Here is a 13,487-nt window from a genome sequence, read left to right on the forward strand (position 1 = left end):
AGGCCGTCTGCATTTCAATTCAATTTGATCTGACTTTCAAAGCAGTTCCAGGACACTCAGGCATACTGACAGCCAAGTGTTCCCAGTAAGACATCACTTTAAAACCCTTGATAACAGCATGAATGAGTTTTGTAAGTAAGTATGTAAGTAACAGCTATTCAACCGTGCGATATTTTCAAGCTGCCAATATCCACCCGTCTTGATTTCTGAGCTGCCATTCCTCTCGATCCCTGGGACATATCTGACCAGGCTTGAATCTAGCACACCGCTTGAAAGACTCTCACTTATACAGACAAGCCCGTGGCTGCATGTCAGCCTTCAACCATGTATGGAGGAAAATCAATTACTGCCTTCGAAGCATGATGTAGACATCAAAGTGAGGACTGCTGGGAATTGCTTTACACTCCAACAAACCTGCTGATCAAATCTGAACCTACCTCATCCAGCAGCTCTCGCTCGCGCTCTCTCTCGCTCTCTCTCTACCTCTCTCTCTCTCTCTACCTCTCTCTCTCTCTCTACCTCTCTCTTTCTCTCTCTCTGGCATACAGATGACCGGGCCACAGCTGAAACTTTGATATCCTGATATTTAGAACATATCAAAGAGATGTAACCAAACAGCAGTTTTTCATTTCACGGTCAATCAAGCTGAGTGCCCATGAAAGAGGGGTAGAGAGCGCGGAAAGTATGATGAATAATAGAGACATTTGTTCATCGGAATCGTGTCCAATCCCAAATTGCTTAAGTATAAAAATAGGCAAAATGGCCAATGAGAGGAAACATGATTCATTTCTGAAGCAAAAACTATGAGGCAAAGTGGGTCAGCGTGAGAAGGACTTATGTGCAAGCCGAGATGTAGGACATTTATATAAACACTCTGGAAAAAAAAAAAAATACCCTGTCACATGGGCAGATGTGGATCAGGTGGTAGAGCGGGTTGTCCACTAATCGTACGGTCGACGGTTCGATTCCCGGCCCACGTGACTCCACATGCCGAAGTGTCCTTAGGCAAGACACTGAACCTCAAGTTGCTCCCGATGGCAAGTTAGCGCCTTGCATTGCAGCTCTGCTACCATTGGTGTGTGAGTGTGTGTGTGTGAATGGGTGAATGAGGACCAGTGTAAAGCGCTTTGAGACCGCTAAGGTTAAAAAAGCGCTATATAAGTGCTATATAAGTGCATTTACCACATCATCAGGATCTGTTCAGACTCCAACTCTGACCCAGTCCTGGCATTACCTTGCTCTGAATCAGCACGCATCTAATCAGCTGTAGTTCATCTAGGACTCTCGCATCGCAAAGTCTTACCAGTGTTTCTTGTTGTTGATTACTGAGACTTGTCTTCTGACTTCCTTTTGTTATCTATCTTTGCTTCACGTATATTGACGTCTGTCCTTTGTCTTCCCCGCGCTACCAGTGTGTTCACTGTGAAAATTTTTTCAAACAGCATGCATTAGCCCTTTTTCCAATAGTCGCTATATATAGTCTTCCTCTGAATATACAGTATATTGTCGGAATTGTGTCACGGTATTCAAAAATGTAACCGCTGTTCGAAAATATACACACGCACACATGGAAGTTCAAACAGCCATCAGGTTGCAACCTTCAAGATCCTGACGCTTGCGGCCAGAACGGCGAAGCCATGGGCAGACTATCCGAGATTAAGTCTCGATTACCGCGAAAACGAATTTTCCAAAAAAAAAAAACAAAAAAAAACGGAGCCATATTTTGTAAACAGTGTGTGAAAATGCCTATGGTAGAAAATTGAAAGACTGAAAGACTTACAGCAAAGGGAAATGATGCACATGGCATGAAGCTTGTTCTCTGAGCGGATGTACGAGCGCATGCAGATGACGAAAATGTTGCCAAAGCAGGTGGTGGCAGACACGACCCAGACAAAGACACGCAGCACAATGTTGGCCAGAAGGTCCTCAAATGATGAGATGCCATCTGTGTTGGGCTTGCAGCTGCGTACGTGAGGAGCATAGCCACAATACTGGAACTTTTTAAAATAGCTGTGTTCAGGAAAAGAAAAACAAGCACACTGGATCAGAGCGATAGAGGACATTTTGCTCAATCGGTTACTCATTTCACTTCGGATGGGGATCTGAATTATGTACTCTAAGCTGGGGTTGTATTTGATGCATGACAATGTGTACAGACGAAACAGCTCATTTAACTCAAAAAAATGGAAATTCAAAGAATTCAAAAAAAAACTCTCTAAGATGAAATGAGGAAGAAACCTTGAGAGGAACCAGACTCAGAAGGGAACCCGTCCTCATCTGGGTCACAACGGATAGTGTGAAAGTAACAGACAGTTCATTATGGTTTTTATATGAAGTCTGTTAATTGAACTGGTAATTTCAGTCCCAAGGCTATATATTTATGTGGAAATAGTTAACTCGCAGCATGCGTTAAACGTACGAACACACTGATTGTGTCGTCCTTATCTAGACGTGCTGGTGTGTTCAAAATGCACACATGATGTGGTGTTGTGATTCTCCTACGGTGCTCCCCTAGCAGACCAATAATGCATCTCGGCGTATGAGAAAAATAAGTTGTGGTCTTGAGAAAACAACTTTTTTTTGTTATCTTGAGATCACAATAATAATAATAATAATAATAATAATAATAATAATAATAATAATAATAATAAAGAAATAACACATGGCCTTTCTGAACTTCTGTAATAACCCCAGCCAAACTTTTTATCGTGATATTGATCAACGCTACCGGTGCCTAGCAGAATGCTTTTGCGCACTGCTTAAATAAGTCATTGTAATCTAACTTCAAGGAGCTTTCCCATGAGCTGCAAAAGATTAAATCTAATGATACTTTAAGCTGCATTTCCGAAGTGAACAGGATCAGAAAGGAAAATCTTTGATTGAACTAACTTAGCTGCTGGCATGAGAAAGAATTCAGACCTCATGTCATCACCTATTCAATCTTAAATGCCTTAGTGCAGTGGTTTTCAAAGTGCGGGCCCCTTGGGGGCCAGCAGGGGGCGCCCGGGGGGCCTCAACAATTTGGTGTGAAAAATAAATTCTCACTCTCAGACAACCACACACACACACACACACACACACACACACACACACACTCAATTCCTTATGTAATGTAATGTAAAGATGTAAGATGTAATTATTAATAAAAAAAAAGGGGGATATATTCAGAAGTCTGTATTTTTAATGTGTTTTAAAGACATCTTGCAAAAGGGGGGCCTCGGTCAAATGTTAATGCCATTTGGTGCGCCTTGCGCTGGAAAAGTTTGGGAACTGTCTTAGTGTCTCGAGAACTGTGTACATATAAATAAATAAATAAATAAATGACGCTTGTAACTGCAGTCCACCACTGACGCCGTCCAATAATATAACTGAGACGTCCATGTTAGAGGGGGCTTTTGCAGTTGATATGTTTCGCACTATTAATCCATATACCACCGCAAGCTATCTTTTAATGCCTTAGTTTGTTTGTTTCTGGTTCTTGAACTTGGCTTTGAGTTCGTCCACCATTTTTTTTCCAGCTGAGAGGCTGCAGAAAATATGACGTCATTTACAGAAAGGGGGTGCTTCTCAATACTCAAACTGATGTGTCCTCGTTTCCTCGCTCCTCCGTCCTCCAGGATCGAAGTCCACCATCTTGACGGACTTATCAATTCTCTAACTGGACCACGAGGAGGCAAGGAACGAGGAAGCTTCCAGAAGAGCTAGGAGCGAGGATACACGGGTGTATCCTACGCGGAAGTGTTTCTTGTCGGAAAACCCGACAAAAAAAACCGCGTATGAATTCCCCTCCTCCTTTACATCTGCCACAATCTCAAACAAAGTCCTTTGATGATGTGATGGAATTTTGTGTGAACCATAATCAAATAATAATAGGCTTACAACGAGTATTGTAATGAATAGTTTGGATATGCAAAGCTGCACAAAAGGTGCAACAATTGATGTACTGATCATTAATTCATCGTCGAATAACCTAGAGATTTCACATGCTATCAGTGAATTGTGCTTTATTATGAATGTCGTTATCAACCGAGCTCCAACAACATAACGGCAGGTCCCTGAAGCGCAGTGAGGTAATCCACCCGAGCACAGTCTTCGTTCATTGACGTCGCTTTGAAGTGACGTCTGAGAGAGCGAGGAGATTCCATCCGACTTGCTTTAATTCCTCTCTCCTCACGTCTCATGCTTGCATCCTTCCCTCACATCAGGAGAGGGTGGAGCTAAGAAGCGAGGAAAGGAAACGAGGTTGTACAAACAAGAAAGGATTCTTGCAGTTGAGACAGCACTTAAAACTGATCAATTAAAACTACTGAACTAGGGAGCTGATTGAGATGCACCCAAAGTCACATCAACCAGGAAGTGCACTCTCAAGCGTTGGAGCGAGGAGTGGGTGGGGGTGGGGGGGGGGGCAATACCTCACAGCTGTGAGATTATGCCCTGTGATGGATTACCACGCCGTTCAGGGTGTCCTCCACCTTGTGCCCCGAGTTCCCTGGGATAGACTCCAGGCTTGCCGTGACCCTGTGTAGGATAAGTGGTACTGATGGATGGATGGATGGATGGATGGATGGACAAGCAAATATCGTGCAATATCGTCGCAATTTTGCTGTACACTTTTAACAGACATGCAGAAAAGTATGACACGCTCTTCTGAAGAAGAGATCGCTTAATGCTGGGATAAAATACCTTAGCTGGTAAAAGGTGTTTTCAGAGCAGTGAGTAGCTCATGTTTGTAAAAAAACAAAACAAAAAAAAAAACCAAGTTTAATGAGTGAAAAAAAAAAAAACCCAGACTTACATATGTGTGAGGTTTTTCAGAGGTTCAAACATCCTCCTGTGAATGTTCCCAATCTCGATACCCTCGATGCTCCTGAAAGACAAACCATTTTCTCGTAGCCATTAGCATTTCATATCGGCTTGAAAACACAACAATCTGTTTTGGCTCTTTTAAAGAAATCGTCGATGCGTGAAAGGAAAACGGATGCCGTCCTTGTGAATGGACACTGCAGTGTGATATACCGCTGCACAATTACTAAGACTATGAGATTTTTTTTTTTCCATCTAAATGCATGTAGCTGATAACAAGTACACCAAGTGAAAGAGTGATAATGAATGTTCCACAGAGCCCCGTGGTGAGCTGGGGATAAAAACGGTTCTTTAGTTGCTCCTGAAAGCTTCTTCCGAAAGTGCTTTGGGCTTCACAGGCTGCTAGTTATAATAGTGACAAACAGCCACCCGCAGTGACTACTCAAACAGGACACAGTACCATTTTTTATTTTTATTTTTTTTTACAATATGGATGAATCTTTTACAAGTTCTACTCTATAATAACCCAAACATCCGATCTGGATGGTGGGGGAAAAAAAAAAAAGCTTTTTGGACACTGCTATTCCGGAATATTAATAGAAATAATACCAACAAACACAATATGACAAAACTCTATAAAACATAGCTGCTCTGGGTTATATAGGTCACCTAATGATTCAGACATACCTTCTTCAGTGAAAGCTCAGTTCAGTGAAAAAATTTCATCAATATCGAGTGCACTTTCAGTGCTTTTGAAGGGTGTGTTCACCTGTTCTGTGTTTCATCTTGGTCAGGTTTTTGTTCATGCTCTGGGTTTCCTGATTATAGCCTGTGCCTATTTAACCAATTTGCAATTATATATTGTCTGCGAATAACCTCGTCTGGGTGTACCTCGGCCTCTGATACGAATCTTGACATTTATTCTAGGATAGAATAATACCATTTGGTTTAGCAGCTGTTCGTATTCCTTTATTTATATGCAGTCCAGTGATTTGCTCAGAAAGGCTCTATGCGTTTTGCTCGAGATCGGGTCAAAGAATACGAAGCGTTCGCCGCATCGATGCCACGGTCAATGAGTTCGACTTACAATGACTTCAGTTTGTGCAGTTTGTCGAAATGGTCCACTTGAAGCTCCTGAATTGGGTTGTATGAAATATTCCTGTAATGTAAAGAGAAAGAAAGAAATGGGCTATTGCTTTAAAATGGCTGACATTCATGTCACAGCGGATGGTAGTTAGAGTTCATGGGAATTTTATGATATTGCGATCGAGAGCGGTTCAGGATGGCTGACGGTCGAGGGAAGAAGACGAGAGACGCAAAAAGCAAAGGACTTACAGCTGCAGCAAGTCTCCAAGATTTACGAAAAGATCCGGTGAGATTTTCTCGATTCTGTTACTGGATAAGTCTCTGCAGGAAGAAAAAAAAAAACAAATAAACATGAAATTGACTTTATATGCACTGAGAAGCAATCTAATCAGATGCAGGGGAAATTATTGGCACCCTTTCATGAAATGAAGCAAAAAGGATCTGTATAAAAGAAAACAGTATATGCAATGATTCGAATTTCCTCTACCAAAAAAATCAATCTCATACATAGTCGAAAAATAGCAAGATAGTAATTTCTCCATCCATCTTCTATACCGCTTTATCCTTTTCAGGGTCACAGGGGAACCTGGAGCCTATCCCAGGGAGCATGGGGCACAAGGCGGGGTACACCCTGGACAGGGTGCCAATCCATCGCAGGGCACAATCACATACACACTCACACACCCATTCATACACTAAGGACACTTTAGACATGCCAATCAGCCTACCATGCATGTCTTTTGACTGGGGGAGGAAACCGGAGTACCCGGAGGAAACCCCCGCAGCACGGGGAGAACATGCAAACTCCACACACACAGGGCCACGGTGGGAATCGAACCCCCGACCCTGGAGGTGTGAGGCAAACGTACTACTAGTTTATGGCTTGCCAAACAAGACCTATCAAATACACCAAGGTCCTTCTTCAGAGCATATTTCTCACATCACATATTTCTTGTTTTTATGGCATGTAAAAGCCAATACACGATAAATATTTGCACACTGTAAAACCGGATAAGTTCATTTAACTCAAAAAATTCGAGGAAAGTAATTACCTCAAAATTTTTAAGTTGCTAAATCAATTTCTTTAAGCCAAATACACTTAAATAGAACAAAAATTTAACTCAAACTTGTTATATTTAAGTGCATTTGGCGTAGAGAAGTTTATTTATCAACTTTACAATTTTGACGTAATTAGTTTCCTCAAATTTTTTGAGTGAAATGCACTTATGCGGTTTTACAGCGTATGCTGTAAATCTCCTGCGTCATCCGTCGTCATGGGAGAAACCAAAGAACTTTTAACACTGCAACAGGGGAAAAATTTTTACAGTAATTGCACCAGTGAACATACTACCTCGCCGCACACTGAGGAGGATGATAAAGAAGTTTCAGGAATTAATACGGAATTATTGAATCATTTATGTTTTGTAGATGTTTTATACGTCCAGGTATTTTGTAGGGGTCTAGTGAAGATCAGTGGTATTCTGAATGCGGCTAAATATCAAGCCATTTCTATGTAAACCCTGGTTGGCTCTGCCAGGAGGTTACGACCTATAGATGGATATTTCAGTAAAAAAAAATAAATAAAAAAATCCAAAATGAAATCCAAATAAATACAGAAACGGGTGCAGGATTAGTGGTTTCTAACCTTATGTCCAGATTTAAACCCCACTGAGAGTAGAAATCAGTTCACACTCACACCTACGGATTTAAAATATACTCTTTTTAAGCAATTCTTCATCCTTGTTAGACATTAAATTACATGAATGTCTCAGCGTTGTTATTCTCCCCAGGAGAGGCTTCGTGAAATGTTAATTGCTCTGTGCCAATGATTTCGAAAACAAAACAAAAAAATGTTTACGCTCATATGGGGAAATCAATTTTTCGCTCGTTTTCATGATGTTTTGGAGTCGGCTGTATCTTTGAAGTTCTACACTCTTTGTAGAAGAACAAATCTCATTTCACACTTCAGCTGGCAGAGAAAACTGGGCCAAATTGTGCTGACTTTAGAACCGATGAGCAAATGGGACCAAGAGATTTCTTAATTTGGTTCTTTAAAGAAAAAAAAAGAAAAAAAAAAAGAGAAAAAAAGAGAAAGAAACAAGTCAGGATTTAAACTCTGGAGAATATTTTGTGTTGATTATTTCTGCGAAACTGCAGTGCGGGAGATCGGACTGACACGGAACGTACAGCTCGCCCAGCTTGCGCAGCAGAGAGAACGCTTGCTCATGGATATGACTGATCCTGTTCCTCTGAAGGACTCTGGGTGGGAGAGAGAGAGAGAGAGAGAGAGAGAGAGAGAGAGAGAGAGACACAGAGAGAGAGAGATAGAAAGGAGGACGAGGAGGAGGAGACAGATGCAAGAAACAGGCAAAGAAAGTAGAAAGAGTCAGAGGGACAGAGAGAAGAAGAAAGACAGGAGAAGAACAGTAAAAGAAGCATTGAATTAGAGTGGTACTGTGCACATAATGTATGGATGTACTATAATTTCTACAAATGATGAATCATGATGTATTACACAAATATATATTCATACTACAAAGTTTAAGCGTTGATAATATTTTTTTTTTAATAAAAGCATCTCTGACAGTAGCACAGTCTATATAAATGTGTTCATTCTAACACGCTTCCGTTTCTATAGTAACAAATAACACAGGGGGCTGGTAGAATGAATGCAAGACACGAATAGACTGAAAAGCGTCTGTAATTATTAACATGGTGATGTTTTCTGTCAGGAGAAGATCTATTTAAATGTTATTTAACATCTCTGGAAGGAGTCTCCAGTGTTAGCGCTTTGTAACAGTCAGAGATAAAGCTGTGACTTTAAGTCCACTCCTTCACTGATTATGCCTCTACGTGTTTTATTCCGTAAATAGCAAACCGAGTAAAGAAACATTTTATCTTTAAAAGTATTAATAAATGATTAAACAGGGTAAACGGGACATAAAATAGACACCAGCAGCTTGTTAATAACCGGACACAAGCAGCAGGAACTTGAGACTTGCCTGGGTTATTTGCTACAAAGAAAAAAAAAAAGTGCTTAGAAGTGAAAATAATTTGCAGAACATCATTTGAAAGCAGGTACTTACAGCACGGTAAGCATGCTACAGGACCAGAATGTTCTATTGTCCACAACCTCCATCTGATTCTCTTCCATATCTCTGCACACACACACACACACACACACACACACACACACACGATTATTTTAATAGCTTTGTAATCATTTCATTAATCGTTGATAGTAAATATTAAGACAAGTGCACTGATTTGAAGTTATTTGCGCTATCATTAACATCATAATCGCTACCCAATCTTTTCTATATGTGTGTGCAAAAGTTTGCATCCCCCGTATTGTATTAAAAAAAAAAAAACGGAAAATCAATCGCTATTTGACAATTTATTTACAAAATCAACAATACTCGGTTAAAACAGATGTCAAGAAGAATGTGCACCTGCACTCATATTATAATTAAAATCAGTAATAATAGAATTTGAAATAATAGTAGATGGAAACATAAGCGCTTGCATACGGTTTCCGGAGAAATCTCGTACAAACCCTGTTTTGCTGGAAACGTTGCGTACGAATTCATTCAAATGAAACGAACTCTACTGTATAATCTATATTATAATCTGTATATATTTACAGCAGGGGGGAGAGCTTCCTCTTATAGAGCCCCACTGTTATGGAACAGTCTTCCTATTAGTGTTCGGGACTCAGACACAGTCTCAGTGTTTAAGTCTAGGCTTAAAACGTATTTGTTTACTCAAGCCTACCCTGACTAGACTTTCTGTCACGCTAAGCACAGTCCTAACAATCTTTTCTCTCCCTCTGTCCTTCTGTCGAGCCACACGCGATTTTATGGAGACACTAGAGATCCTGATCCTCTCTGCTCTCCGGACCTGCCTGATCCGTTTCGGATGTCCTGTCTCTGGATGGAGCTCTCATCTACTCCAATTCCAGATCGCTGGGACTACGGCTGCTCCTAAGGCCAAACAGACTTCATATAAATCCATGATGAACTTTTTCACACTATCTGTTGTTACCCAGATGAGGGTGGGTTCCCTTCTGAGTCTGGTTCCTGTCAAGGTTTCTTCCTCTTTACATCTTAGGGAGTTTTTCCTCGCCACCGTCGCCACCAGCTCGCTCAATTGGGATAAATTCACACTTTTAATATCTGTATACCGTGTTTATATATACAAATTCAGTGCAGATTCATTTCATAATGTTTCCATATAATGGTGTACTAGTGATAAAAATATCAGACACTGAATTGATTCTGGTGCACTGGCCTTCATCTGTTTTGAAGTGGTATATATCAGTGGTTTTCAAAGTGGGGGCCACGGCCCCCTTGGGGGCCGCCAGGGGGCGCCCGGGGGGCCTCAACAATTTGGTGTGAAAAATAAATTAATGTATGTCTTCTATTTCTCAATCTCTCTCTCTCTCTCTCTCTCTCTCTCTCTCTCAGACACACACACACACACACACACACAATCAATTCCTAATGTAATGTAAAGATGTAAGATGTAATTATTAATTAAAAAAAAGGGGGGGAAAAATTCAGAAGTCTGTATTTTTAATGTGTTTTAAAGACATCTTGCAAAAGGGGGGCCTCGGTCAAATTTTAATGCCATTTGGGGGGCTTTGCCCTGGAAAAGTTTGGGAACAACTGGTATATATGATCCTGATCCTTTCTGCTCTCCGGATCTGCCTGATCCAGGGAGCGCTCATCAACTGGAAGCTACAGCCTGGAGATTGCTGAGGATGGTACCGCTTGATGTACCATGGAAATGGTTTTGGACCTCAATTCCACATGGACATTCTCGCTGTGGTTGCTGGGACTACGGCTGCTGCGATGGCCTTGGGACTGCAATTACCACATGCAGTTTTGCACTTGGGTCTCCTTTGGCGAGTTCTAGTTCTAGTTCACGTACAAACCATAATGAACTTTCTTTTACTCTCAGACTATCCGTTGTGACCCAGATGAGGACGGGTTCCCTTCTGAGTCTGGTTCCTGTCAAGGTTTCTTCCACATATATCCTCTTAGGGAGTTTTTCCTCACCACCGTCACCACCGGCTCGCTCAATAGGGATAAATTCACACACTTAAAATCCATATCCCGTGTTTATATATTTCTGTAAAGCTGCTTTGAGACAATGTCCATTGTAAAAAGCGCTATACAAATAAAACTGAATTGAATATATACTGTATTGGCGTGTATTGAAAGCAATGCACCGAATCAAAAGAGTTAAATATTCACACGCCGAGTCTGCAGAATACATAAACATCGAGTTATTTTAAGACTTCAGTCTTACAGCCAATTTAATCGTGGCATCTCCAGGCATATATCATCCACATTTGTCAGAGCGTTGTTCAAAAGAACCCTGCAACAAAGCAATACACACCACATGAACACCGTTAAAGGCATAACAGTTATTTTAACACATCACTCACAGACACATCCCAGTGTTACAAAAAAAAAAAAAAAATCAACTTAAAGACTCTTTAGAGCTTAAAAAAAAAGCAACAGTTAGAGGACAAAAACTCACAGCAGCACGAGAGAGCTCAAGCCTGAAAAGGTCAGAGAGGAAATATGGTGGATTTTGTTGTTTTCCAGAATCCTGCAAATGAATAAAAATGCCAAGGAGCTCATTAATAAACATTACAGTCTAGAAGAATAAGTATGTCTTTTCAAGCACTGGTTCATTGAATGCAATGTTAATTGATGCACGAAGGCTATGGCCTGTAAAAGGATTTAATCAGCGGACGTGTGATGGAACGGCTTTCGGAGCCAACGTGTATAAGATGATGAAGTGTGATTCGGATGAATGAGATGATAACATATTTTAACGCTAATGAAAAAGAGACAATTGTCGATTCATGGCATCCTACTTGGCATCATACATCCTACTTACATGCCGGAATCAATCAGAAATATGGGAATTGAACTGCTTACAGCCATTCCAGTTTGTGCAGGTCCTGAAATACGCCTGGCATTAGGCTAGAGATTCGATTGTGGCTCAAATACCTACGAAAACAAAAAGAAAGAATGGCTCTGAGTATAAACCTGCAATCCTCAGTCTACAAAAAAAAAAAAAAAATAGCCTTTAGTATATCTCAGCATCCATGATTCAAACTCAAAGAACTGGAGATAGGGTTTAGAGATAGCTTGCATTTTTATTAGTAAGCAAGTGAGATTTATTTATAAACCATATTTAAGTTCACACACGTTGACCAAAGTGCTGCATATTGAATAAAACAGAATAAGAAATACAGTGAAGTCCAAAAAGAATTAGATCACACAGGAAATCTGGGAATAAACAAAGCTTCAGTATTTTGTTCAATGTTTAATGCTCCGTTCCAGTGAAACGTGTTCAGACGACACTCTAATGGATTGATCGAGATGGATTTGATCCGATGGATCATCAGGTTTTACACAAACATTCTTCCTATCGCCCAGAGATCTCAAGTTCGAATCCCGTCTGTGGCCAGGAACCAAGAGAGGCAATTTTGGCTGTGCTCTGTAGGTGGGAGGGGATTGGCTAGTCTCTCTGTGTCAATCACAGAGACACTAGCCAATCGTGAGCGTCTGTGAGCTCATACATGAGGAAGAAGGTAGATAGCTTGTTCCTCAGAGTGTGTTACGGCACCCTGTGATGCAGCATGAGCAGCAGTTTATAAAGATGGAGAGGAGAGCGATGTGTTAGCTTTCACCTTCGCTGGCCGGTAGCTGTTGTTTGATAGGGCAAAGCTGGCTGGTGAGTGGGAATTGGAACTGGCAGGTGAGCAATTGAGGAGAGAATTGGGAAAAATCCAAAAATAACATTTGAGAATAGTGAGAATATCACCGGGGAGGGGGGGCATGGTGATTTAGTGGTTAGCGCATTTGCCTCACACCTCCAAGGTCAAGGGTGTGAGTCAAGTTTGCATGTTCTTCCCGTGCTGCGGGGGTTTCCTCTGGGTACTCCGGTTTCCTCCCCCAGTCCAAAGACATGTATTGTAGGCTGATTGGAATGTCCAAAAAAGTGTCCGTAGTGTATGAATGGTGCATGAATGTGAATGTGGGTTCGTGTCCTGTGATGGATTGGCACCCTGTCCAGATCGCAGAAATGAACACAAAGTCAAGCAAACGCCGCAATATTCGGTGGAGCTTGACTACAGATTTTCCACAGATTTGGCCCAAGATGAATCATCATGACGTGTATTCATCCAAATGAACCTCTTCGGTTCATGTGCGTTGAACACGAGTACAGCTAAAAGGTCTCATTTACCAAAAAACATCACTCGCGCAAAACAATTTTGTGCAATTGCAAGTTCACCAATTGTAGAGTAGAGGAAACAAACATGTATGATGGTTTTAAAACTGAGCACTCACAGCCGCGTCAGGTTGTAAAGGCCTCGGAACGCGTAGGGTTCAACCACTTTGATGCGATTGTGCTGTAGGTATCTAAAGAATAGTTCAGAAGTGTTAGGGGTTATTATAGATGATCACAGCAAGATCAGAACCATTAAAGCAAAATCTCCCTTTCTGAAATTACATTCTATGATGAAAACGTATTAGGAATAAAATACTTGGAGCATGCTGTTGTGGGAAGAAGAA

General features: G+C 41.1%; 1 protein-coding gene across 2 annotated transcripts in view; it reads right to left on the reverse strand.

Annotated features, from left to right (window-relative positions):
- The window catches only part of rxfp1 (relaxin family peptide receptor 1), a 53,964-nt gene that overhangs the window by 5,576 nt on the left and 34,901 nt on the right, over positions 1–13,487 (reverse strand). Inside the window, exons 6-15 of one of the 2 annotated variants that reach the window (XM_053631793.1) lie at positions 13,263–13,334; positions 11,844–11,915; positions 11,437–11,508; positions 11,203–11,271; positions 8,976–9,047; positions 8,077–8,148; positions 6,139–6,210; positions 5,891–5,962; positions 4,796–4,867; positions 1,781–2,010 (exon numbers count right to left, since the gene is read on the reverse strand). In XM_053631793.1, the coding sequence (XP_053487768.1) occupies positions 1,781–2,010; positions 4,796–4,867; positions 5,891–5,962; positions 6,139–6,210; positions 8,077–8,148; positions 8,976–9,047; positions 11,203–11,271; positions 11,437–11,508; positions 11,844–11,915; positions 13,263–13,334 (875 nt within the window). Of the gene's footprint in view, positions 1–1,780; positions 2,011–4,795; positions 4,868–5,890; positions 5,963–6,138; positions 6,211–8,067; positions 8,149–8,975; positions 9,048–11,202; positions 11,272–11,436; positions 11,509–11,843; positions 11,916–13,262; positions 13,335–13,487 lie in introns of both variants that reach the window. The other variant, XM_053631792.1, reaches the window with a different exon arrangement.

This window comes from Ictalurus furcatus, chromosome 8 (genome assembly GCF_023375685.1).
Source record: "Ictalurus furcatus strain D&B chromosome 8, Billie_1.0, whole genome shotgun sequence".
Lineage (NCBI taxonomy): Eukaryota > Metazoa > Chordata > Actinopteri > Siluriformes > Ictaluridae > Ictalurus > Ictalurus furcatus.